We start from the raw sequence: 27248 nt of genomic DNA on the forward strand, positions 1-27248 counted from the left end.
CCTGGACGCCTGGTTCGCCCAAATCGACGCCACCCGGCGAGCGGCGCATGCGGCATTGCAAAGAGCCGCTGATTACAAAAAACACGTGGACCACAAGAGACTCCCCGAGGGGCAGTGGAAAGTGGGGGACCAGGTGTATTTGTCAACCAAAAACCTAAAGACACACCAGACATCGAAGAAACTCAGCCCGAGGTTTGTGGGGCCGTTCCCCATTGCAGAGGTCATCAATCCGGTAACCGTCAGGCTGACGCTCCCGAAAAGCCTCAGGAAGATCCACCCGGTGTTCCACTGCAGCCTGCTAAAGATGCACCAGTCGGGGAACGCCTGGCACAAGGCAGAGGGGATGCCACCACCCATCATGGTCGGTGGGGAGCAGCATTTCGAGATCAACCAGATACTGGACGCCAGGAGGCACAAGGGGCAGGTCCAGCTCCTAGTGCAATGGAAACATTTTCCCAAGTCCCACAGCGAATGGGTAAGCAAAACCCACATAAGAGCGTCGGACCTAGTGCGGGACTTTTACAACAAATACCCTGGGAAACCGAAATAAAGTCAGGGGAGGGATTTGTTTTCAGGGGGGCAGTATGTCAGGTTCGGTCAGCACGGGGCTTCGGGGAAGCTCACAGCCAGACCATGCGAACTCCACTGGCGGCAGCTAGCGAGGGAAAGAGGAACTGAAAGCGCTGCTAATTAATGGGCCACCTGCGCCCAGCCAAACAGGAAAACCGCAGCGGAAGTTTTAACTCTACACTGATAACGGCGCGAGCCAACAATGAACGGGGCCGCAGGCAGCGAAACAAGATCGCCGCGCAACACAGAACCCTCGGGCTTGCACGTACCGGGGGGGGACCAACCCAAGCCGGGGGGGGACTGTCAATCAAGGACAATGGACCCTGACCGAACCTGCCATCATGGACAATTAAGAGGGATTACTGGGGGGCCGATAATCCGCAGCGGTAACGCAATCGCGGGGCGAAAAACGCGGGAAGGGGGGAATATAACGAGTGATGCAATTGTACCAAGCCAGTCCTGGCTTTGCTTGTGACTGCTACATTACGCATGAGTAAACCTCTTTTGTGAACCACACGTGTCACAGGAGTTTCTCTGTTGAACGGGGCAAACCTTACAACCAGAAGGGACCTGATCACCTGAAACAGGGCTGCTGGCCGGCAACCTGCAGATGCAATAGGAGCAGAGAAGTAAGTTTGCTTTCCTGGCCTTACTGCCACGAGGAAAGTCCTAACAAAGGCTCTAGCAAAGGCTTGGTCAGATTTGCTCTTTGCCTTTGACCAGTGGCACTCTAGTCGTCGCTTGGGCCGTTTCATCTCCTGGGGCTACTCAGTCAATCTGGTGCTCTATGAGATCTGCAGAGAGTCCATGTGGGCGCGATCTAGTCCAAGGCCCCTGTCACGTGCTTATTCCAAGCTGCAATCAGGGCCTCTGCGAAACCACATGCCAGATCTTTGGGGAAAACCCCAAATTCCCTCTGAAACCACACAGGATCCATAACTGAATAGGCGCTACCTGGTTACTTGCTTTTGAAATTGACTCCAGACCTTTGGCTCAAATAGGAGGACTGTTTATGGATCTTTTCCTCTTGTTTTTCTAGATCATTGAAAACTGCCCTGTGACTGGTATTGAAGTCAGGACAGATGACTTTGGAGTCCCACGGGTGGCAGCTGTGCTGACAAAATGGGGGGCCATCCAGACGCCCTGTGTGGTAAACTGCTGTGGTAAGAAAGGCTCCCAGTTTGCTTCCCCTGAAAGAAATATTGGCACTCTTACAGCATGAATGCAGGTTTTAATCAGTTCAGAGCAACAATAAGTAGGGTTCCATGGCAGGAGAAGGTAATGGGAAGAGTAGCTCAGGATGGCTGAGAGTTCCTAAAATTTAATTTAATTTAATTTAATTTAATTTAATTTAATTTAATTTAATTTAATTTAATTTAATTTAATTTAATTTAATTTAATTTAATTTAATTTAATTTTTTATCATATTTCTATAGCTGCCCATCTCACAGAAAAGTGACTCTAGGTGGCACATAATTAAAAAAAATGGTAAAATCAAAATATTAAAATAAGTATAATTTTAAAAAATCAACAATATTATTAATAGCAAGACAGTAGAGAAAGATTGATGTTAAAAACAATGCAGCCATCTCATTAGATCACCATTTCTATGAGATCCCTAAGCCTGTTGACACAGCCATGTTTTGAGGGCCTTCTGGAAGAACATCAAGGATGGAGCCAATCTCACCTCAGGGTGATATTCCACAGGGCGGGTGCCATGGCAGAAGAGGCCTGTCTCCTGTGTCCCGCCAGGTGAAATTCTTCTGCAGACAGGACCCGCAACATACCTCTTCTGCCAGAAGCATGGTTAGACGTAATCAGGTGAAGGTGGTCCCACAAATAATCCAGCCCCATGCCATGAAGGACTTTAAAGGTCAAAACCATCACCTTGAATCACCAGAATGCCGCCGCTTGGGCTATTTTTGGAGCCCCAAGAAGGGCCCATGTAATGCCGTTGCTCCACGAGCTGCATTGGGTACCAGTCTGCTTCCAGGTCCAATTCAAGGTGTTATCACCTTTAAAGCCCTACATGGCATGGGACCAGGTTACCTAACGGACTGCCTCTTCTCCATGACTTCAGCCTGTCCCACTCGATCACACAGAGGGCATGCTTCAGACCTCCGCAGTAAGAGAACTTCGATTAGGAGTCAGGCCTTCTCTGCGGTAGCCCCCGCTCTCTGGAATATTCTGCCCTCGAAGGTGAGATTGGCCCCCTCACTCCTGGCCTTCCGGAGGGCTTTGAAGACCTGCTTCTGTCACTTGGCCTGGGATGGGGAAGGAATACTTCAAGCATGGGGATGGCTAGCCCCATAGAGGCTTGCTGTCTTCAGCCCCAGATCATTCATCATCTTCTTGGACTCTTTTTCTCTTTTTTAGTAATGTTTTAAAATTTTTATGTTTTATGTATTTATGGTTTTAATGTTTGTGTGAACGGCCCAGAGTCCCCCACTGGGGGAGATGGGTGGGGAGAAATTTAATAATAAATAAATAAATACTCTGGATAGAAACCAACAGCAGCCCATCTTCAGTAGCCACTGGAGCTATCTAATCCATGTTAACCATTATAACCCCTTTAACTACCAGCCAGATCCTTCATCACTCCACTTCTTCTCCCCAGAATCCTCTCAGATTATTTTTTACTTCCCATCTGATGGAGATGGGCATCTGATACCCACCTGCAGTCCCCTCTTTTCCTATGAGAACCTAAACTAACCCCATCTCTGAGCTCCTTATCAACAAAGTGAGAACAAACTGTTTAGTTTGGGTTTCTGCATGGAAGCATAGGTCTATGAAGAACCAGGGAGATACTGTGGTGGAGTATCTCCCTGGCTTCTTTGGATTTGTTCAAAATGAAAAGGGAAGGAGAGAAGTTTAACAGCTATTTGGTGAAGAGGGCCAGATGCTAAGAGGTAATAAAGAAAAGCTAGAGCTACTCAAGTTCTACTTTCTTCGGTCTTCAACAACAACCTGTATGTTCCATCAGGAAATTAAAAGGGGCAGGATGAAGGGGCAGGATTGAATGATGGTAGAACTAAGTAGTAAACTGAAATACCCTAATCATTTAAATCTCCAAGCCATGATTGCATCCTAGGGAACTGAAAGGATATTTTGCTTGAAAAGTCCAGGAGAACCAGCAAAGTGCCAGATGTCTAGAAGAGAACAAAAATGGAGAAAGGAAGATGTGATGGGGCACTCCACTCCTCTGCCCCTCTTGTCCTGTCTAGGACATTATTCCCTTCCCTGAGGCATTTCAGTGGAGCAGCTCTCTTCTCAAGTCCCTTCCGATTGGGCGATGAGTTTGTACCTGCAGCAGGTACACTTTGAGTCATTGCCCACACTTTGCATGTTACAGTGATAGGTCCTCACTGTCCATGTTGCTTGGAGCCTCTCCTGCCAGCTCTCCCAGCAAAATTCCCATGCAAAAATCCCCTGAATCTGAGCTCCCAGAAGCCGCCTCTGCAAGTGAGAAGTAGCTCACACTCCCACCTGGCCTCCCCCCAACCCCTGTTTTCTCTCCCTGATTTCCTTGCTCAGGGAACTCGCTCTGGGGAAACCCTAATGCCAACCCTAGCCCTTTTATGCCCACTGAACTGCCTCAGTTTGGTCAACAGGATAAATGCTTTGATCATCATCAGCCCTCAGGAGAGTGTCAGCAGCAGGTGGCCAGAGTTAGCAGTCAGTCAGGAACAGGACATAGTCAGCCGCCTTTCCCCGCTTTCCTCTCCTTCCAGCTCTCTTGCCAAACTCTTATTTGCTCCCCTTGTTTGCTGACTTAGTGATGATGAGGGAATGCTTTCTGCAACATCCATTCATAACTTCATGAGCTGATCAATAAAAGAGAGACGATGGCAGGGCTTGACCTCCCACTTCTGTGCTATCATCAGAATATTTACAAAAATAGTTTTTTCTAATTTAGCAGCCACTCTGAGCACACCAGGGCTACCAGGCAAGCTTCATTTTGATCTAGTTTCCCCTTCTCGGCTTCCTCTTCAAAGCCAGGTCCCCAACTTCAGCAATGCCTATCTTGAGGGCCCTTCTGATGACCACAGTTGTTCTCCTTCTCCCACAGGTGTGTGGGCCCAAGCCCTGGGGGAAATGGCTGGCGTCAAGGTGCCCCTGGTGGCCATGCACCATGCCTACGTGGTGACAGAAAAGATCGAGGGGATCCAGGTCAGTCTGTGGGGGACTGTTTTCTTTAAGTCTGGGGTTCTTAGTAGCTCTCTGCTGAGCTTCTATCCTTGTGGGCTGGACCAAGGGTAGGATGCCAACATTAGTAACAGCAGTTGCTACTGAGTGATTCAGGTAGTGGGCATTTAGTTATCTTGATTCTAAGAATCTTTGCACTGTGGGAGGACGCTCTCTTTGTCACTCTCATTGCACACACAGCCCAGAAGCTCTTGAGGTGCCCTGGCCTTCTCTCCTTCTCAGGTCAGGGTTACCATCTCTCTCTGGACTATAAATGTGATCCCATGATGCTTCCTGGGGGGGAAGGGTGAACCCGAATTTCCTGCCTGTTTATCTGGTTGCCTGCCTGCTTCCCGCTACTCACTGGGCAGGGAGAATACTTAACCTTGCTTGCAGGTATATTTTTTCAAATGTAAAGCATATCCATAGCTCTAATACTTATACAGAATTTTGGAAGCATAGAAAATCCAACTGTTCCTTACATGTTTTTCTGTCCAGGGCCCTTGTCACCTTGGTTGTTCTCCACTGAACACACACCAGTTTGTCAGTATTCTTCCTAAAATGTGGTGGCCAGAACTAGAGACATACTGAGGTGTGGTATGATCAATGCGGAACAGAGAGAACTGATGACTGCTCTTGATCTTGATGTTATACTTCAGCCAAGGATCACGTTTGCTTTTTTGCAGCTGGATTGCACTATTGGCTCAGGTTGTGGCCCACCAAGACATTCAGATGCTTTTTGTATGTTCTGCTGCCCACTAAAGTTTCCCCAATCTTCTACTCATGCCTTTGATTTCTTTCTACCTAATTGAAGGATAGGAGGAATAGAAGGCAGTCGCAGATTCAGGAGGATTCTGGTCAGCTAGAATAGTGAGCAGAAAGCAGTAGAATGAATTTCAACAGGGACAAATGCAAACCCCTACATTGGGGTAGGGAAAATCAAAGGCACATGTTCAGGATGGGAGGGAACTATACTGTGAAAAGTATCTGGGTGTCTTGGTAGCTCACAAGCTGAATATGGACAAAAACGGGCAAAGGCTGTCCCAACTTACATCTTCAGAAATACAGCATCAAGATCAAGAGATGCCCTCATCCTCTTAATTCTGGCTTGGTCAGACCACTCCTAACACATCCAGTTCTGGGCACATTTTTGGTACGTCATTGACAAACTGGACCATATCCAAAGGACAGCAACCAAGATGAGGAAGGCCTGAAAGGAAAAACTTAGGAGGAAGGAGTTGGGTATCTTAAGCCTGTAGAAGAGAAGACTGCAGGGAGACTTAATGGCTGTCTTCAAGTGTCTGAAGGGCTGCCATGTAGAAGATGAGACAACAGTGTTTACAGTTCTTTCAGAAGACAGGAGAAGAAACAATAGGTTAGATTTCAAGGAAGGAGATTTGGGTTTGGGAATCACACCCTAGAATGAGGAGCTGTTTGTCAGTGGAATAGACTGCCTTGGTAGGCGGGGAGCTCCCCTTCACTGGGCAAGTGGATACGGGTTGGATGTCAGGGATGCTGTTGGAGTGGATTCCTGCCCTGGGTAGGAGTTTGATTGGATGATCTTCAAAAATCCTTCCAACCCTTATGTGCTATGATCCCTTCCCCCGCTTGTCTGGTCCTTTCTCTATTATTACACATATACTTTTGATAGGCAGATAATGTGTGTGTGTGTATGAGAGAGAGTTTGGGCTGCTTTTCCTCTTGTTATGTACATTGTACAAGTTGTGAAGAAAAAAGGGGTTGGATTCTGTTCAGCAAATTCTAGTTTGTAAGAAACAATCTTGAAGGTCACCTGGTGTTTGAAACCCTTAAAAAGGTGTTGCATCACCCCGTAACGAGCCTGGCCTGATCTCAGAGGCTGACCAAAGTTAGCCCTGGTTGGTTCTTAGATGGAAACTACCTGGGAATTCCAGGATTGTTGGCCAGAGTTGGAAGCTGAAAATCAAAGCCCTGGAGAGAAGCAATGGACCCCCCCCCCCCACCATAACACTGCCAAGAAAACTGCAGAGATGCCATCACCGGAAGTCAAGCTCCACTTGACATGCCTTCACCTTTTTGCTGTTGTTACAAGTGATCTTTTAAAAAGTCCTTAACACCAACATGTGAAGAGGCATACTGGAGGTTTTCAAGAAAAGACAAGACTGGACAATCATTTGTCCAAGATGGTATGAGGACTCCTGCCTTGGTCTGGGGGTTGGACTAGAAGACCTCCAAGGTCCCTTCCAACCCTAGGATTCTATGATTCTATGATAACTTTGATTTACAAAGAAGGAAATGATTCAGAGAAACCACAATCATATAGAGCAATTTCCTTGCTGAATGTAGATTACAACATTTTTACAACAATATTAGCTGATCAGTTGAAGAGATGTGTTTTAGATATACTACATATTGACCAAACTGGTTTTATCCCAAAGAGAAATATCAAGGATAGCAGTAGGTTTATAATCAATATAATAGAACATATAAACAACAGAAAAGAAGAAAGCTGCACTCATCTTTTTAGATGTGGAAAAAGTCTTTGCAGCAGCCATTCCTACTGGCTGTATCAAAATGAACCACAAAGAGTTTCAAGCTAGGGTTAAAAGTATATACCAATGGCAAAAAGCAAAGGAGAAAGAAGAAAGAAAGAAAGAATCTGGCTGTCAGATAGTTCACTCAGGAAAATATCTTGGTCCGCATCTGACAGGCAACAATCAAGAATTATATCAAAATAACTGTGTTGAATTATGGCAAGAAATCGAAAGAGATATTGAAAGGTGGAGGAAGCTAAAGCCATCTTGGTTAGGATCAATTGCAGTTATCAGAATGAATGTATTACCCAGGATAAACTATTTGTTTCAAACGTCGCCAATCAAAATCTCAAAGAGAACTTTGCAAGGATGGCAAGAAACCGTCAAAAAATTCTTACGGAGTTGGAAAAGACCTAGAGTTAAACTAATTAAAAAAAAAGATTCCAAAAAGAGAGGTGGTCTTTCCCTTCCAAACTTTAAATTGTACGATAAAGCAAGTTGCTTGTCATGGATAACAGTGGGTAACCTTCCCAAATAGAAGAATGGCAATACTGGAAGGAGCCAACGGACTTCACAGATACAGGAGGATAAAAACTTAAAAAGACATATTATTAGACAAAGTTTGATAAAAGTACGGAACTCTACAAAGGAAATAATATTTTTTCTTCCTAGTGTTTTTCCCACAGGTGCAGGCTCCACTTTTTAGGAACAGCTGAATGTTGATCCGTTGGTTGCAACAGGGATTGACTGACTGGCTTGTCGCCCGAGCCTGATGTCATGGGCCGAGAGAGGGGGACTGGCCCATCATGGTCACCCAGCTGGCTTTCGTGCCTCCGGCGGGACTAGAACTCGCCATCTCCTGGCTTCTAGCCTGGGGCCTTCACCACTAGACCAAACCGGCTCTCTGCAAAGGGAATAATAAGACCAACCATTTCATCCTTAGCTTCTCCTACAAATGCTTTCCATGTTGAAGATAATTACAGTAAGACCAATGTAATTCCATATGCAGAGACGGTTCATTCAGACTCAATGAATAGATTAAGGACACAGCAAGAGGTACTCAGTGAGAGCTGGAATATACCACGGTTGATGTCTTGTTGCTGGAAGGTGCAGTCAGATCTTAAGACTGAAGGAGGGACATTAAGACAAAATGACAGAATTTGAAACGCTTATACGAAACCAATACCATTTGTTAGGGCACATATATAAACTCTTACTCAGATATGACAGAGTGAGAGAACAAATAAAAAACTATGATAAAATAGATGCAAAATTTCAAAGAAACAGTCACAGTACAACAATGGGAAGAATTGTGGACTAAAATCTATAAAATTTACTCCAAGCTACAACTTAAAATTGGTATAAAATGTTTTACCGATGGTGTGCAACTCAATCAATAATAGATAAATAATTCAGTAATGTTGGAAATGCTATGAAACAGAAGGAACATTTTACCACATTGGGTGCACACATACAAAAAAAATACAATATATTATGCAGTATGGCCAATGCACAATTTAGCTTCTAAGGGGACCTAAATGTTTATTAACATTGTGAATTAGCAGAAGCACAAAAAGAAACCAAATGGTCTTTTTTCCCCCTCTTTTTTCTTTTTCTTTTCAGTCACTGTCAAATTTGCCTTGCCTATTCTTTTTTCTTCAACATGCACAAATAATAATAAGTAACAATACAATTACTTAATACTAAGTAATTAGCTTAAGACAGAAAACCTTATCGTACAACAAATAATTTGATGTCCTTTGCAGTGGTTTTCTAAGGTTATATTCATGTTATATGGATGAAAAAGCTAAATAATCTTATGCCTATTAACACTGACATTTTAAGTCACCCTTCATACTGATATAATACCTTCTTTTTCTATCTTTAGTGACCTAAGGTATCTGAACATTAGGGGGCTAATAATCTTTAGTCAATATTGTACAAATAATATAGTGCATATGTATGTTTCACAAGAATCGAGAAAATCTTCAGTGGAGGCAATTTTGTGAAGAGGAATGGCTCTGAAGTCCCCGATCAGCCGTGGGAGAGATGGCCTCTGCCACTAGAGGGCCTTCCAAGGCCGGGCACAGATCTCCGCAAACGGGCATCGCGGTTTGCGCCTCTGGGCGGCAGCCTCAGCTACTCTTCAGCGTGGAGGGCAGAGATGGCCGGGCACCCTGGACCCCGCAGAGCTTCTGCGGTTCGGCTTGTGGGCTCAGGGGCGGCGGGGTGGGGGGAGCGTCGGCTTGGGACTGGGAGAGCCGGATGCCAAGTCTGCCCTCTGCCGGAGAAGCTCTGTAAGGCCCAGCAGCCCACCTTCCAGGCTGTGGGGATTAAATGAGGGGGAGTTTCCTGTAATGGTGACCGTGTTCTTTTTCTTTTCCATCCTGAGGTTAGATTTCAGTCCTGACTTCCTCCCAGGGGCTTTAGGCAGCCGCTTCCTCACAACAGCCCTGGGGGTTAGGTGGGGCTGGGAGGGAACGATTGGCAGCGCTCACCCACTGAGGCCAAGGCAGGTCTCCTGTGGCCCTTGCTTTGTGGCTGCTCTAAAACTTACCAGCGCTCTGGAATTACTTGGAGATACTGTTCTGTGGAAAAGCAAAAGAAAATAACCTCAGAGCTAAAAAAAATTAAGGCTCTGAAACAGGATTCTCAGCTGAAGGCCAAGAATGCAAACTCTGGAGGCTCTTGGGGGGGTCTGGAGCACCGTCCCGAGCCTGGCCCCCTCTGTCCTTCAGGGTTGCCCTACGGCTCCTGGAGTCCCCCGTCAAAATGGCCTGGATTCTGGAAGCTGTCCTGCCAATGCATCTGGGGGGCACTGGGCTGGGGAGGGACGGGTCTTGGCAGTCTTGCTCAGTGGATCCGGGGGCATGACTCCCTTGGGCCTCGAGGAGCAACTGGTCTGTAGCAGGGGCTCCTTCTGCAGGCAGCAGTATTGGCTCTTGTGCAGGACCAAGGGCCTTTGACCTTCTTCCCCAGCGGTTCAGGAGGGGAGGAAAAAGAGGAGCCCAAGCTTGCTCCTGCCTCAGCTTGCCACCACCAGAGGCCACATGACGGGGAGACTGTAGGCAAAATGGTGAAGGATTGAGACCCCTTGAAGGAATCCTCCACACAACCAGACATCAGTTTATCTCTGGGTCTGCGCTCAGCAAGAGGCCGCCCCATCTTTCTGACAATGTTGGTCATAGGCCCACTTCACAACTCAGCTTTCCCTGGTGCCAGGTAGGATAGGAGGCAGCCAAAAGACAGCTAACCTCAGAGTGAAAATGCTGACCCGGGGAGCATTTTTTAGTCTGAGCAGTAATTTTCTCTGGGTATTTTTAGAACATGCCGAATGTTCGAGACCATGATGCATCCGTGTATTTGCGTCTCCAAGGTGATGCCCTTTCTGTGGGTGGATATGAGTCAAACCCGGTGTTCTGGGAGGAGGTGAGTTGCATTTTTAAGTAATAGCAAGAAGAAAGTTAATAGAAGCAGTAGTGCTGGTGTGTGTGGGGGTCTGTGTTTGTGTGTCTGGGTGCTGAACCAGGTGTTTTTTGCACATATAAAAATCACAGCCACCAAGACATTATGATTTACCGTCTTGATTCATCTCTCCAGGCAAGCAGAGGAGATGCTCATGTGGGACAAGGGGGTTCTCATCTGGACAGCTGCTATAGACCCTCGAGGTCCTCTTTGCCTCTCACGCCTGCTTTGCACCTGCTCCTCCCCGCTCCCAGCAACAGATTTGGAAGAGCCCAGGCTGGAGAACATGGACTCCTCCAGGATTGGACCTGGGGAGAGAGACCCACATTCCTAGTAGCCAGACCCCTGTCTATTGTGACCACAAGGTCACATGCCATGGTAGCTCTGTGTAATTGTATCATGTGTCTGAAAGAACTTGAGTTGCACAAAAAAACCCACCTTTGTCTGTTGTGTGGCATGGCCCACTTGTTCTGCCTTGGTGATAACACCTTCTTTGAGGGGAAGAGAACCCATTGACCCCTGGGCCTGCCATTTGGTGAGAAATGACAGGCTGTCGCAACTTGGCACTGATTTCCAGAAGATGCAGGATGGCTATATGGATTTTTGCATGAATATTAACGGTTAATGGTTGATTTAATCAGCAGATTAACAGACCATTGCTTTAGTTGATTCATCAAAGAGGCCAGGCTTAATCAGTGAAGCAGAGGGCTCAATCACCTTTTCCTGTCCTGAGGCTCTTTTAGTTCCGGCTGATTTCTGAGTGGACATGCTCCTGTTGAGGGCAAATGTTCAAAGCAGGTAACAAATGCAAAAAAAAAAAAAAAGATGAAAATTGCATTTGTCACAAATAACACACAGCACATAAGAATTGATCTCTGTGAAGATCGTTTCCAATCCAGTCCTGTGTTAGTGGAAACACACCTTGATTTCCAAGGTGTGGGTCTACAAAGAATCTGAGAGAAAGATGGACAATCAAGATTCTAGGAAGACCTGACTTGACAAATGGCTTTGCTTTCCAGAAGGTGTGGCAAAGGAGTTTCCATCTTTTCTCAGCACCTCTGTGGTTCCACCTGGGACCTGAGGCCTTTGCTGTACTCTGCCCCAGGCCAGGGCTGGCTCATGTACCCCTGAGTATTCCCAGAGAACAACTTTACAGCCAAAACCCACTGTGTCATTTTGCTCCCCAAGCAGCCTCTGAATTGTGAGATTTGCCCCGTTCGACAGAGAAACTCTCGTGACACGTGTGGTTCACAAAGAAGGTTTACTCATGCGTAACGTAGTAGTCACAAGCAAAGCCAGGACTGGCTTGGTACAATTGCATCACTTATTATATTCCCCCCTTCCCGCGCTTTTTCCCGCCTCGTGATCGCGTTGCGGCTGTGGGCCATTAGGCCCCCCAATGTCCCCCCTGATCGTTCATGATGGCAGGGTCGGTCAGAGTCCATTGTCCTTGATTGCCAGTCTCCCTCCGGCTGGGTTGGCCCCTCCCTGCTACGTGCAGACCCGCGGGTTCTGTGCTGCGTTGCGATCTTGTTTCGCTGCCCTGCGGCCCCGTTCCTTGCTTGCTCGCGCCGTTATCAGTTCGTAATTAAAAGCTTCCGCTGCGGTTTTCCTGTTTTAGCTGGCCGCAGGTGGCTCGTTAATTAGCGGCGCTTTCGGTTCCTCTTTTCCCCGCTAGCTACCGCTGGTGGATTCCGCGTGGTCTGGTTGCGAGCTTCCCTGCAGCCCCGTGCTTCCCTGAAACCTCGTGCTGACCGAACCTGACATGCCGCCCCCCTGACGACAACTCCCCCCCTCGGTCCTATTTCGGCTTCCCGGGGTATTTACTGTAAAAGTCCCGCACTAGGTCCGGCGCCCTTATGTGGGCTTTACTCACCCATTCGCTGTGGGACTTGGGGAAATGTTTCCATTGCACTAGGAGCTGGGTCTGCCCCTTGTGCCTCCGGGCGTCCAGTATCCGGTTGATTTCGAAATGCTGCTCCCCCCCGACCATGATGGGTGGTGGTACTCCCTCCGCCTTGTGCCAGGCGTTCCCCGGCTGGTGCAACTTTAGCAGGCTGCAATGGAACACCGGGTGGATCTTCCCGAGGCTTTTCGGGAGCGTCAGCCTGACGGTCACCGGATTGATGATCTCCGAAATGGGGAACGGCCCCACAAACCTCGGGCTGAGTTTTTCGATGCCTGGTGCGTCTTTAGGTTTTTGGTTGACAGATACACCTGGTCCCCCACTTTCCACTTTTCCTCGGGGAGCCTCTTGCGGTCCGCGTGCTTCTTGTAGTCGGCTTTGGCTCTTTGCAATGCCGCGTGCGCCGCTCGCCGGGTCTCGTCGATTTGGGCGAACCAGGCGTCCAGGGAGTTGATCTGGGATTCCGGCTGAGGCAGCTCCGGCATGGGGACGAATTCTCTCCCGGTGGCTACTTTGAACGGAGAGAACCCGGTGCTCTTGTGGACGGCGTTGTTGTATGCCACCTCCGCGAATGGTAGTAGCTCCGCCCAATCGTCCTGTTGGTGCCCCACGTAGCAGCGCAGGTACTGTTCGAGCCCCCGTTCAGGCGTTCCGTGGCTCCGTCCGTCTGCGGGTGCGCCGCGGAGGATAGGGCTTGTTTCGTCCCCACCCGCTTCAGGAACTCCCGCCAGAACCGCGCGATGAAGTTGCCGCCCCGATCGCTGACGATACGTCGAGGTGCGCCGTGGAGTCGGTAGACATGTTGCACGAACAGTTTCGCCAGCCCCTCGGCCGTGGGGACTCGCCGGCACGCTACAAAGTGCGCTTGTTTGGAGAATAAGTCCGTGACCACCCAAATGGCGGTCTTCCCCTTACTCTCCGGGAGCTCCACTATGAAGTCCATGGCGACCTCTTGCCAAGGGCCGTCGGGTTCCGCTACCGGCTGGAGTAGGCCTCTAGGTTTGCCTTTGGCTCCTTTCGCCGTTGCGCACACCGGGCAACCCCCGAGTACGCCTCCACGTCCTTCCGGAGCGTGGGCCACCAAAACTGCCGCCGGATTAAGTGGAGTGTCTTTACGAAGCCGTAATGCCCCGCGCTCCGGCTGTCGTGGGCTCTCTCCATGACCTCCCGTCGGCAACCCTCGGGCACGTACAGCTTTCCTTCGTGCCACCACAACCCCTCTTGGCCGGTTAGCGCCTCTCGGTTCTGCTTGAGCCAACCGTCCCGCTCCGCTGCCTCCGCGAACCCTTGCCTTACTTCAGACGCCGCGTCCCGTCGCTCCCCCTTGGTCTGGCTTCGGGTCACCGCCTTTGCAGCCAGCCTGCTGGCGGGGATGACGGAGTCCACGATCTCCTCCCGTAGGCTGGCGTGTTGGGGCATGCGAGACAGTCCATCCGCTAAGAAGTTGCGCTTCCCGGGGATGTGTTTCAGTGTGAACCTGAACCTCCCGAAGTATTGGGACCACCGTGCCTGTTTGGGGGATAGCTTACGCGGGGTCTTCAGGGCCTCGAGGTTCTTATGGTCCGTCCACACCTCGAACGGTTCAGTTGCCCCCTCCAGTAGATGCCTCCACGTGGCCAGCGCCCACTTGACCGCGTACGCCTCTTTCTCCCACACCATCCACCTCCTCTCCGTCTCGGTGAATTTGCGGGAGGCGTAGGCGCACGGGTGGATGGCCCCTCCGGGCTGGGTTGGAGCAGGACTGCTCCCGTTGCCACGTCTGATGCATCCACTTGGATTATAAACCGCCGGTCTGGGTCGGGATGGCGCAGGATCGGCTCCGCGGTGAACCGCCGTTTTAGTTCCTCAAACGCCCCCTGGCATTCTGCAGTCCACGCGAGTGCCATGCTGGGCTTGGGGGTTTCCCAGTGCCCTTGGTTTTTAGCAGGTCGGTTAGGGGAAGGGCGATTTGGGCGAAGTTCGGGATGAACTGACGATAGAAGTTCGCAAACCCTAGGAAGCTTTGGAGTTGCCTCCGGGTTCGCGGCGCTTCCCAGCCCAGGACATCCCTTACTTTCGCCGGGTCCATCTCAATTCCCCGGCTGGATATTCGGTAGCCGAGGTAGTCTAGTTGCTCTCGATGGAACTCGCATTTCGAGAGCTTTGCGTACAGCTGCGCCTTCAGCAGTCTCTGGAGCACCGTGCGCACCAGGCTCACGTGCTCCGCCAGGGTCTCGGTGTAGATGAGGATGTCGTCCAGGTAGACCAGGACGCCCCGGTAGAGTAGGTCGTGCAGCACCTCATTAATTAGCTGCATAAATACCCCCGGGGCCCCTTTTAATCCGAACGGCATCACGGAAAACTGGTAGCTTCCGAGCGGGGTGTTGAACGCCGTCTTCCACTCATCTTTTGCGCGGATCCTAACTCTGAAGTAGGCTTCGCGCAAGTCCAGTTTTGTGAACACCCTCCCCTTCGACAGATGCGACATCAAGTCCTTCATCAGGGGAGGGGGTATTTGTACTCCGTGCTGATTGCGTTCAGCCCCCGGTAGTCTACGCACATACGGAGCGAGCCGTCCTTCTTCTCCCGGAATAACACCGGGGCCGCTAATGGTGACTTCGCGGGTTGGATGAATCCCCGTGCTAGGTTCTTGTCTATGAACTCGCGCAGGGCTCCCATCTCCCTCCTCGACAGGGAGTACATTTTTGGCTTAGGCAGGGTCGCTCCTGGCTCTAGCTCGATGGCGCAATCACTGGGCCGGTGTGGTGGGAGCTGGTCAGACTCCTTCTCCCCGAACGCTGCCGCCAGGTCTCGATACTGCCTCGGGATTCCGCCGCCCGTCGGGGGTTCCCCGGGTCCGGCCCCTCGCTTTGCGGTTGCCTCGCCAGTCGCCGCTGCCTCCCCTCGCCTCGGGATCGTGGCGGGTCTCCGGGGTCCCGGCGCTGCTGCTGCTGCTGCTGTTGTTGCGGTCGCCGCCCGGGTCTCGGGCCCCATCTGCTCTCGCCCCGTCTCCCGGTGTCCCGGACCCTCCGCTTGTCCGCCGGTGGTTGCGGCTGCCTCCGTCTCCACGGCTCGGTCCCCTCTGCTCTCGCCCCTCGCCGGTCTGTCGACCCCGAACCGCACTGCCTCCGCCGTCCAGTCGACTCGTGGGTTCCGCCGCCGCAGCCACGCCAAGCCGAGTACCACCGCGTAGTCGGCCACCGGGACCACCACGAACCTCAGTTCTTCCCGGTGACTCCCGATCGTCATCTGGACCGGCTCGGTGTAATACTGAGCTGGTCCCCCCCCTGCCAGCGTGCCATCTAACTGGCTGAATGAAATGGGCTCCCGGAGGCGCCTCAGCTGTAGCCCGAGCCCCGAGACCACCGCTGGGTGCATCAAGCAGTGGGTGCAGCCCGAGTCCAGTAGCGCCCGTAGCTGCGCCTCCCCTCCGGATCTCACCCCCCGGACGTGTATCCTCACCCGGAACGGTGGGCAGTCCTCGTCTCCTATTGGGTCCGCGCGCCTCGACTCCCCTGCTCGCACTGGGACGCCGTTCAGTGCGAGCGCGCCTCGTTTCCCGCCGGCTCCGAGTCCTCTCCGGAGGATGCTGTCTCCGGGGTCGACCACCCCCGCGTCCTTTCTCGGTCACCGCCGCCACTGCCCCCTTCCGCGGTCGGTCACCGGTCCTTTTCCCGTTCGCACGCGGGGTTTTGACTTCGGGCCGTGGTGGGGCGCCTTCCCGCTCCGTCGGGCACTGCGCCGCTCGGTGGCCTCTGCCTCCGCATCGGAAACACAGATTCGGGGCTCTGGTCGCCTCTCGCCTCCCGGTGGACTGCCGTCGACCGCTCCGTCTCTCCTCGGGGGTCCTCTCCCTCGGCCGGTCCCTCGTCTGGTCCCGTCGTCTTGTGCTCTGTTGGATCTGCCGCCACGCCGATTCCGCCGTTCCGGCCAGCCAGATCCAATCCTTCACTGTGGCCGGGTCGTCCCGCCCCAGTGCCCGTTCCAGGATCTCTGGGTTGAGTCCCCTCTTAAAATACTTCACCTTCAGGGACTCCGGCCAGTCCGCGAGCTTCTCGGCCAACCTCCGGAACTCCAGGGCATATTCCGATACCGATTTGCCCCGCTGCCTGAATTGTAGGATGTCGTCCTCCGCCCGCTTGGCGCTCAATGTGTCCTCGAATCTGTCCCGGAGCGCCTGCATGAAGTCCGGGAAACTCCGTAGTTCCGCCGCGTTGGCATCGTACAGCCCGATCACCCAGCTGGCGGCTTGGCCATCTAGCAGCTCGGCCACGTAGGATACCCTGTCCTCGTCTCTAGCGAATAGGTGACCACCCCTCTGCATGAACCCCCTGACGTGCGTCAGAAAGTGCGGCAGCTGTTCGGGGTCCCCTGAGAACTTCCCAGTGATACCTCGAAGTCTCAGGGCGTCTGCCGCCCGTTGGTCCTCCGACCGGGGCGCCGTGGGTGGTGCCGGCGGGGGTGTCGGACCGCCCCCCTGTCGCTCGCCTCCTCGTTTACCGCCGGTGGCCCCACTCTCTGCAGTAGGGTCTGGAGCATCGCCTCCACGGCGTCTAGGCGTCGCTCGACTCTCTCCTCTAGTCGGGCGAATTTCTCGCTCCACTCACGGTCCCGGAACCCCGAACCCCGGGTCATCGTAACGCCCGAATCGTCTGGTCCTTGATTCACGCCCATCGACCACCGCTCGGATGGAGTGCGCCCGGCCCTGGCCGCTGCCCCGTCGCTCCCGGGCGGCTCCGACCGCCCTTCCGCGAGCCTGGATCCCTCGCGCTCCAGCTGACCCACGGATTCCTCGTCGCTGGTCATGCCTGTATTGAGAAAGAAAACGCTCCTCGGTGGTACCGGGTAGCGCTGACGGTGAGTCCTGGCTTTATGTGAGATTTGCCCCGTTCGACAGAGAAACTCTCGTGACACGTGTGGTTCACAAAGAAGGTTTACTCATGCGTAACGTAGTAGTCACAAGCAAAGCCAGGACTGGCTTGGTACAATTGCATCACTTGTTATATTCCCCCCTTCCCGCGCTTTTTCCCGCCTCGTGATCGCGTTGCGGCTGTGGGCCATTAGGCCCCCCAATGTCCCCCCTGATCGTTCATGATGGCAGGGTCGGTCAGAGTCCATTGTCCTTGATTGCCAGTCTCCCTCCGGCTGGGTTGGCCCCTCCCTGCTACGTGCAGACCCGCGGGTTCTGTGCTGCGTTGCGATCTTGTTTCGCTGCCCTGCGGCCCCGTTCCTTGCTTGCTCGCGCCGTTATCAGTTCGTAATTAAAAGCTTCCGCTGCGGTTTTCCTGTTTTAGCTGGCCGCAGGTGGCTCGTTAATTAGCGGCGCTTTCGGTTCCTCTTTTCCCCGCTAGCTGCCGCCGGTGGATTCCGCGTGGTCTGGTTGCGAGCTTCCCTGCAGCCCCGTGCTTCCCTGAAACCTCGTGCTGACCGAACCTGACATGAATGGCATCCACTTCTAGGGAAATCATGCTGGTTGAATTGCTGGAGACACCGTTGTGGAGAACCTGAGCATTAAGCAGGACTTGCATAGCTGCCCTGTGTTAAACAAGGCAGGGAAGGCTAAGCCTTGTGTAAGCCTTGCTGGTGATGAGTTAAGGGGTCCAGAGAAGTCAGACGGTGGCACTTAGCCCAGGGACATGTGGGAAGAAAGTGCCCTTGAGGGCCACCTGGAAGTTATGTGTGGTCCAGAATGCAGTGGTGTGAGCAGTTACAGCTACACCTTAATACACCCGTGTAACACCCCTGCCATGCAGACTGAGCTGCCAATGCAGTTCAACTGGCTAGGACCTACAGAGCTCCCTATGGGCTGGGGGCACCTGAAGGGCTGCCTTTCGCCCCTTGTTTCTGCCTGTTTGGTATGATCCAATGGAGTTGGCATGCTTTGTATCCCACCCACCTGGTGGGACCCTGGAAGTGTGTCTTCTCTGTCACAGTGCCTGCCCTCTTGAACAGCATCCCCTCCCTGCCCCCCGGAGTCCAAGCTGCCCTGAGGGTGCAGTCTTTACTTGAGCCTTGAAAACCTGGCTTTTCCCCCAGGCTTTGGGATAGAACGGGGCGGGGGGGGGCGTCAACCCAGATTGTACTATTCTGGTTTGCTACGATGTAAGTTGGTTCCTTTTGCTTTGATTTTAGGTATTAGGGTTTTTTAGACTTGCACCCAGGGTCATTAATGAGTTGGGTGGCCTTAAACATCTAAATGATAAGGATATAAGGAAATAAAAATACATTTTAAAAGAGGACTGTTAAACTTCTGTATCTGCAGAGCCCAAGTAATTTTGAGTTTTGACTTTAAAGAAATTAAAATTATAGGAAAAAATATTAGGAAAGACTAAGAAAAAGGGTTTTGAAGGTTTTGGAAGGAAATGTTGGAGTAGCTCAGAAATAAGGGGATTTGATATGTAATAATACTGCAAAGAAGCCAGGTGCCATAAGGAGTTCTAATCCATTGAGAAAGCTGAGGAAGGTGCTTTTGAAGGAAGGACGTTACTATGCTTTATTTTCAGCTCTGAACATTTAATAAAATGTGCTTTTTTGGAAATTTCTCATTAAAAGATTCTGATTAATAAGAGACAGCCAGTCATCCAGGGAGGGTCTCCGAATCATTCCACCAGCAAAGTTCTAAGTGGACAGAGGTGGTCTCCGTGGTGGTGCTGGGTGCAGCAAGAAAGAAACATTTGGAGGAGAAAGCATGACTCAAAAGCAGTGGAAGGGGGGAATCTAATCCCTGAACCCTGATTTGCCACCATGTCTATTATGTCAGTCTTCTGGTGGCTGACATGTTGTGGTCAGTGCCCAGTGTCCGTAATATGTATTTTGCTCTTCCAGGTGTTGAATAATTTTGCCTTTGGTCTCTTCAATCTGGACTGGGATGTATTTGCACAGCATATTGAAGGTGCTATCAACCGAGTCCCAGTTCTGGAGAAAACAGGAATTAAATCAACAGTCTGTGGTCCAGGTAAGGACACCCAGACTTCATAAGAATATCCACAATGTTAAGACCTCCTTTGAAAGAGGAGGGGAACATCCCTTTAAGCAATAGCAAACATACCTTCTTCAACACAATGTTTTTACTCTTCCTTCACCGTCACATTTGAGGGTGGGGACTTTTGGTAAATACAGGGTTATTTTTGGTTATTCTTCACTGTTGTCACAAAGTTATGGAATTAAGCTGCACAGAAGGTTGGGCACTGTATCTTTCTTCTCAGTTTCCAATAGCCCACCTTTTAGGAAACCATCTAATTGCTGATGTTGTTGGGAGATTTTCACTTCTTATCAGTTCATGTATCTTTACACGTTTGGAAGAAGAAAGGTTATTTGTGGGCCTTCAGGATGCTGCAGACTGAAGGCACCTACAGAAAGAAGCTCTCAGCAGCCCACAAGTTTCTTCACTGTTAGCTGCCAAGTTGCTTGTGAGTTGACCAGTGGGAAACTCAGTGATCGGCTGTCCAGCCAGCCACCTGTTCTCCCGTCCTCCTCCTTGCATTTGTTTTGTGACTAGGGAAGAAGCGGCAAAGTTACCTTCAAGTAGCACCAGAGAGGCAGGCACCATGATGCCTTGACTTCAGGGAGGAAGGGCAGGGCATATAAGGAGCCCAGAAGAGACAAGGAGAGAGCCCACTAGTGGGAAGCTGCCCCCCCCGCAGCTCCAACAAAATGCTGCAGTGCTATCTTTGCAGCGTTTTCTCTGGAGCAATGGCTGAAATGGACATCAATCAACTGAGTTGCAGGAAACTCCCCAACCCCAACAACCTCATGGGGACACAGGAGTGTAACCCTGATCCCAAATCAACCCAGCCACGTGTGTGGGAGGGATCTAAGTGGCTCTTACAGGCCCAGGAACTGCTCAGGCAGGCCTTTCTTTGCCAGTTGATGGTTCTTCATGGAATTTGTTGTTTATTCATAATTCCAATTTACATGCTAAGAGATGGGATCAAAACTATAATTCATCAGAACAGAATGTCATGAGAATCGTTAGCCAGTGGTCATTCTGCAATATTGGCTTAAGGAAATGCCCTCCAGGTACCCACAGTGAGAGTAATTGGTGAATCCCTCACTGAAAATTCTTGAAGTAATTAACATATTTTGTCACAATGTTAATTGTTTTTGCTTTCCTGTTGTAAATTTCACTGAGTGTTTCTTGAAGAGTAGAAGTGCCTCAGCAGGGGATATTGCTAAAGTAGCAGCTGATCAGATGATGGAATTGGTTCAGGGGTATGTCCTGAAAGACAACTTGCTGAAAGGACTGTTGGAGGAGGAATCACAGCCAAGGATTCAGACCACTCAACAGATTCTGGCACAGAGCTTAGGTTTTTAGGATGCTGCACATGACCAGGCGCAGCTTCCTGCTGCACCCCTTCAGTTTGCTTTCAACCACCTCCCCAGGTCAGGTTGCTCATCCTTGAGCACCTTCTGCTGAGATTCTAATGCTTGTTTACACCTATCTATCTATCTATCTATCTATCTATCTATCTATCTATCTATCTATCTATCTATCTGTTGTTCATTATTTCACCTTTTCTGAATCTGTGAGAAGTTCTGTTCTGTCACAGACTCGAGCCCTTGGCATTAAGGCCTGTCAGGTCCCATTTTACAAGTGTCAGTGCTGTGGACATAAATGTCCCCTCTGGTTAAGCAGAGATTGTGCCATGTTTGCTTCCAAAAAGATCCCACAGTAGATTCTTGCATGGCATTTACAAAGCAAGCTAGACCCAACTGTTTCTCCCATTTGTGGGCCACCCATGAGAACAAGTTCTAAAAGGGGCAGGTGCACCTAAGCCTTCAACCATGTCCCAGAAATTGTTGGTGGCTCCCTCAGCTTCAAGAGACTGGTCAGTTCTCCTTCACCTTCAGAAGACCTCAGGTCTCTGCAGCATCACAGCGGTTCTGCCCATTTAGAGCCCAGAGATTTCCAAAGGCCCATTTCCAATCAGAACAAAAAGAAAAAACAGGTCAACAGCCTGTTGCCTCCCAACAAGGTTGCTTTGGCAACCTTGAGTCCTTCCTCTAGATCCTGCTGCTGGTGGTTCCACCACTAATGGACTCCGCAAAGTGTCCTGTCCACCCCTTGCCAGCCCTCTTCAGGCTCAGGCCATTCCAGGAGGGATCCATTTGGAATGCATCCCCTTTGAGATCTATTTTCCCAGTCTGCCTGCTCTTCCATCGGGATGCCTGGAGGCGGGCTGTCTGTCCCTCTCGAGCATACAGAGACCCTGGTTGTAATGGCACGTGGGAATGACCTTGGGAGGCAGGGGGAAGAGCCACAGCCGGGGCATGGTCAGACAAGAGGCATCTGAGCCCGCAGAAGGAATGTGGGCATGGCAAATGTCTCAGAAGGGGCCCTTCCTAGTTCCTCTGTTGAGCTCCCATGGGCTGAGCGGGTTGGACCCAATTCTGTGCCAGCTATTGCATTCGTTGCATCATGGCGTTCTGCAAATTGGTCACTTTGCACAAGTCTGAAGGTACATTTCTCCCCCATCGCCTTTACAGCCCAAGAAATGCCAGTTTTCTTTCTAAGGTCTTGTCTTTTGCCCTGTGCTTGAGCTTCCGCCCAGCATGGCTTCTCACTCAGAGGTCACCTTCACCTGCTTCTGCTGAGGCCACTCCTCAGCTTTTGCCTGCTGACATTTCACCACAGGCACCTCGCTCCTTCCCTAACGGAGCTCAAGTCGATTTTTATGAGCGACTTCCAATGCTGTGTCTATCTGTTTGACGTCTCCTTCCACTTGCCCAGTCCACAAATTGGGGGACAGGGAACTCCCCTTTGATCCCCTTCACCAGTTCTCAGCTGATGTTTCCTGTCTCACTGAAGGCATCAAGGGACTTTTTGACTAAGTCAGTTTCTATGTCATTGACGTCTTTCTGCCGTAACAGTATCAGCTGAACTCTCTTTTTTACTTGAGGAATTCTGCATCCAAAGATACTGAGGGCAGAAAACTGATCCATCTTGGACAGACATTGTATCTTTGTGGGCCTTCTCCCTCTGCCTCGTCAACTGTACGATGAATTGGCATTATTTTTTGTGGGAGAAGTCATCTCAGTTCCTATCACATTTACCAGAGGACAAGAGACAAATGGTCCAAGTTTTTCTGACTGAAACATCTTGTTTTGCCAAGCAGGAACTAGACATGGTTCCCTGTGCCGCTGGTTCCCTGATCTCTTCATATCTCCTGCTAGTTTTGGCTGTGTACCTTGTGTGGGAGATAAGATGGAGGCACCTGAGCTCTGGTTTTGCAAGGCAGCGTGGGCAATTATATGCATGCAAGCAATATGTCAGGGTGCTATATTTGGCTATGCAGTGTGCAACTTGTTCACTACCAGAGGCAACAACAGATCTATCACATAAAATGAGCAGGTGGACCAGAGCTGGAACAATAATAACTGGACCAGAACAATAATATTGCTGGACCTCTCATATTTAACTACTGATGGACATGTGTTGGAAAATTGGTATTTTCCAGAATATCTGGGAAGAAGGGCCAGTCAGGACCTAGGGATCTTGGAAGATTATGATAGTCAGGAGGGCAAAGGACCCTGGCATCCTGGGCCTCTCAGAGGATAAAAGGTGTCGCTGTTCTGAGCGGGTTTGGGCCACACTGCTGCTGAGTCGCATCCAGTCCCATGGTTCACACTTGTCTCAGCTGTCCCTTCGTCTAATGGGAAAGACTATCCAAGAGCATAAAAGACAGAAGAGGTCCCTCAAAGTTACCTATTAACAGTGGCAGTAGTCCAAGCAGGCACACTGATTGCAATTACTCTTCCCTGCTCCAGTCTTCGAATCCAAGGGCGTCTCTACTCTCAGTGTAAGTTTCTTGCTGGGTACTTGGGCTGGCCACCTAACTGGGCCTATGACTTGTGGGTGCAGGGTTGTTATTTATGTCATTGTAGGCAGGAACTTCAGATGCTTCTGATACTGTGACTCTTTACTTTGCTGTAACATACTTACCTGCAAGCTTAAATAAAGAAGCTGAAACTTTCTTGTACATGATAACTGCAGCGAGAATATTGTACACACAAAGATGGAAAGATTCGGCACTACCCGCAATGGAGGAAGGGTTGGTGAAGATGATGGAACTTGCTGAGATGGCTGAATTCTTTGATCAGAGGAAAGACAATCTCTATGCTTATTGCTGACTGGAAACCCCTTATGGACTTTTTGTGTAAAGCAGAAAAAAACAAAATTATGATTTATGGTTTTGATGATTAGACAGGATAGATTATAGAAAGAAGAGAGTTATGTTGTAACCATAGAGTAAGAGGTAAATTTATAATTGTACTTATAACTGCTGTAAAGAAGATCGGAAGCTACTTCTTTGTATCTTTTTTCTTTCTTTTCCTTTTCTTTTTCTTACTTTATAACTTCCTTTTTAAAATTTTTTAATAAAGTGTGTGTGTGTGTGTATGAAGCTGAAACTTTCACAGACCCTCTGTTATTTTCCTCTTTCTGTCATTAAAGCTATTTCGCTGGATGTGTACTGGAGAATAAGATCCCATGCTTAATTATGATCCAAATGAAGAAGTTAAATTATTTTTAGGCTGCCATCGTAGAAATACACTGGTGGGAGGAAAGCAGGCTTACTAGTCCTGTTCTCCACCTGAGTTAAGCTCGTTGCAGGTTTATTTGGAATGGGAGCGTCCTGCGCCGCTCCCAGGCTCTAAAGGAGACAGCGGGAGAGTTGTACTTTCAGACTTGGTGTAGCCTTACAATAAAGTAGAATTTGCACGCCTGGTCGTAAATTATAAATTAGGGAGGGTCCTTTCTGAGCCTCTTTCTCCTCCCATTATGCAGCTGCAGGCTGTGCAAGATGGGTGGTTGTCTGGCTAAAGGGTGGGGCTCTTTCTTAGCCCAGCCATCCTCACAGGGCTGTTGTTGTGGCAGAAAATAGAAGGGAGTGTTATATAGTATATGCCACCTGGAGTCCCGGAATGAAAGGTGGACGTAACTTTAATAAACACTTAAATAATTTCAGTCCTGACACTGAGTAGGGGCTGAACCCAGCTGAGCCCTCCTAGCTGTGCTTCTGTTCCTCTCTTTCTTCTACCTCCTGAGAAGCATTTTGTGTCCTCCCCTCTTTCCCTCAGGGAAGGTTGAGGTCCTCTGAGCCCAGAATGGGACCCAGCTCACCTTCCCTCATGCCAGGTGGCCTTGCCAAGAGCTACAGCTTCGGGGGCCCAATGAAGAGGCTCTCTGTCCTTGTTTCTCGTAGCTACAAAGTGCTCCTTGGTCCGGTGATTCCACCTTCCCAAATCAGCTTGGGCTTCTCTCACGAATCGGGGCCCTCACCCTTCAGCTGTATTGGAAATGGTCTGTCCTTCTGCTCTCGCCTTGCCAGGCCCCATTCCGTCAAACCAATGCTTACTCATGGCCTCCGATGCCCGTTTAGAGATCAGGGCTTTCCCTCAGTGTCTTCTGGGTGGCAGTTGCATGTCCAGCTTTGCCAAGAGTGCTCCCTGACCTGGGCCGACTGGGCTCCCACCGCAACAGCCAAGCAGCTTTCTCTGGATCATCCCTGCTGGAGCTCTGCTGAGCACCTCTGTGGGCTCAGCCCACCATTTTCATCCAACATTACAGGCTGGGCCTTCACTCCCCAAGAGAAGGGTCCTCCACTCCTTGGTCCTCTGATGAGGATGAGACCATCCTCCTGTCACGGGTGTGTGAGTCACCAGGAGCCTGATGTTGAGGACCTGTCACTTGGAATGGCACCAGGATGATACCATGTCACCTGTCACTTGGGATGGTGCCAAGTCAAATGGTATTCCTGGGAAGGAGCTCCCCGCAAGCTGTTCTGAAATTCTAGAAGGCTCTGAAGGGACTCTGCAGAGGTATGAAACCCATATATGTGAATTCGCAGACCACCATTCCAAGATCTTTTCTGAAGACCTGACCGGTTCTTCCAGAGCATCAGGCACTCAGCCTGAAGCCTTGTCCCCTTCCTTTCCCTGCTAAAGTATAGGAGAGGGAAGAAACGGCTGTAAGCTGTTAAAGAAATAGGGAGGTTTCCCAGGCCATGGCAGCTGGAAGGAAAATCAGCCGGGAAGGAATTCATCAGGACGTGGGGGTTGGAGACAGCACGTCTCTGCCTGTTTCTCTCTGCCTAGCAGCCACTGTGCACGGGAGAAAGTTGGTTTCCCATGGTGGAAAACGGTCCCCAGGAGTAGTGGAGCAAAGGTCTGGGAAGGAGCTGCCTGGGGGCTGCAGCCCCCATCCCGGGGTTCATTCACCCCTTTTTCAAAGATGCTGCTTCTGCCTTTCCAGGTGTCGACAGGAAGGAAAAAAGTCTTCTGCACTCAGCTGAACTTCAGCCAGAGAATTTAGCTTCGTTAAAATATTTATACCTCACCTTTTCTCATAGTTCAACCCTCAAATTAATAGACTGTATCAGCAGAAACTGAATCAGCTTTTTAAAACCTGTCACTTTCCTCTGTTAGTCATAATGAAATAAATATTAGCTAAAGCAAAAATGCAAAATGGTAGTTTCTTGGAATGTGTGGGTTAAGTAAGAAAAAGATGAATTTTTTAAAAATACGAACAACTCTGTAAAGTATTTTCAGCTCAGGGGAGTTTTTGCTAAGGATTCTCAAGGAGACTTATTTTTTGGTGCTCTGAAATAATAGGACTTGCCCTAAGGAACAAGCAAGATGAGGCCAGAGACATTTTGGGTAGCTGAGGCTGCGGTGCCAAATCACTCCTTTATCTGCAGCCCTTGGGCTAGCAGGTGGGCTGGGGGTGGGCTGTTGCTTCTCTCTCTCCCTCCCTCTCTCTCTCACACACACAACCCTCCCTCTGCCCCCCTCCCCCCACCATTCCCTCTTCTGCAGCTGCTTTGCACACTGGTCTCTGGGCCTGCTCCACCCACAGAGAAATGCCTGTGTGTGCCTGTGTATGTGTGTGTGAGATCCCAGGAACTAGAGAACTCTGTACTTCTTTCCCTGGGTCTTACTCCTTGGTGAGCTGCAGCATTAGCGCCAGTGATTCAAGTTGAAATTGCTGCACCTCTTTTAATCCTGCTTTCTCGTTTCCTCCCCGCCTCAGAATCATTTACTGCAGATCATAAGCCTCTCCTAGGAGAAGCACCTGAACTCCGTGGCTTTTTCCTGGGATGTGGCTTCAACAGTGCTGGTAAGAGGCAACCACCTTCGCCCCTAAACTAACATTAGCAACCCTGAAAGGCACGATGGTTCAGGAAACGTGGACGTGCTTGGCTTCTGGCATGGAAGCTGCTTGGCCTTAGCCCATACGATGAGGAGACTGGCCAGTGGAACCAGGTTGCCTCTGGGCCAAGCCACGGGCTGAGGACACTCTGGTTCGGGCAAAGAGAGTGGAGAGGAGGAGGGATCAATGGTTTAAAGACTCCTCCTCTCCCGAAAGACCCCCCCTAACTTGAGCACGGGAGAGCTGTTCAGTTCTAGTAAGATCTGCTCTGAGGGAACGGGGTTGTTTTTGGAGAGGCCATTTTGGCTGAGGAGTTCTCGCATCCCAGAACAGCGTGATAGGTGAGGGCACCATGAATACGGCAGCATAGAAATGCCATATGAAATAAATGCATGGGGTGTAGATTCAAGGCGTAGCAGGGCGAGTCACTGGGTGACCTTGCGCTTCTCCCTGTTGATCAACCCAACCCAACCCAATCCAT

At 50.3% G+C, this 27248-nt stretch overlaps 1 protein-coding gene across 9 annotated transcripts in view; it reads left to right on the plus strand.

Annotated features, from left to right (window-relative positions):
- Positions 1 to 27248, plus strand: part of SARDH (sarcosine dehydrogenase) — a 79874-nt gene that overhangs the window by 22553 nt on the left and 30073 nt on the right. For 8 of the 9 annotated variants that reach the window (XM_088147252.1, XM_088147255.1, XM_088147250.1 and 5 more), the window contains exons 5-9: positions 1610 to 1733; positions 4640 to 4740; positions 10593 to 10697; positions 19444 to 19573; positions 26648 to 26734. In XM_088147252.1, the coding sequence (XP_088003378.1) occupies positions 1610 to 1733; positions 4640 to 4740; positions 10593 to 10697; positions 19444 to 19573; positions 26648 to 26734 (547 nt within the window). The remainder of the gene's footprint in view (positions 1 to 1609; positions 1734 to 4639; positions 4741 to 10592; positions 10698 to 19443; positions 19574 to 26647; positions 26735 to 27248) is intronic. The other variant, XM_088147249.1, reaches the window with a different exon arrangement.

The sequence above is a fragment of the Python bivittatus genome, unplaced genomic scaffold (assembly GCF_059951505.1).
Source record: "Python bivittatus isolate LINGU-HERP-01145 unplaced genomic scaffold, Pbiv_v1 ctg000160_np1212, whole genome shotgun sequence".
In the NCBI taxonomy this organism is placed as follows: Eukaryota; Metazoa; Chordata; class Lepidosauria; order Squamata; family Pythonidae; genus Python; species Python bivittatus.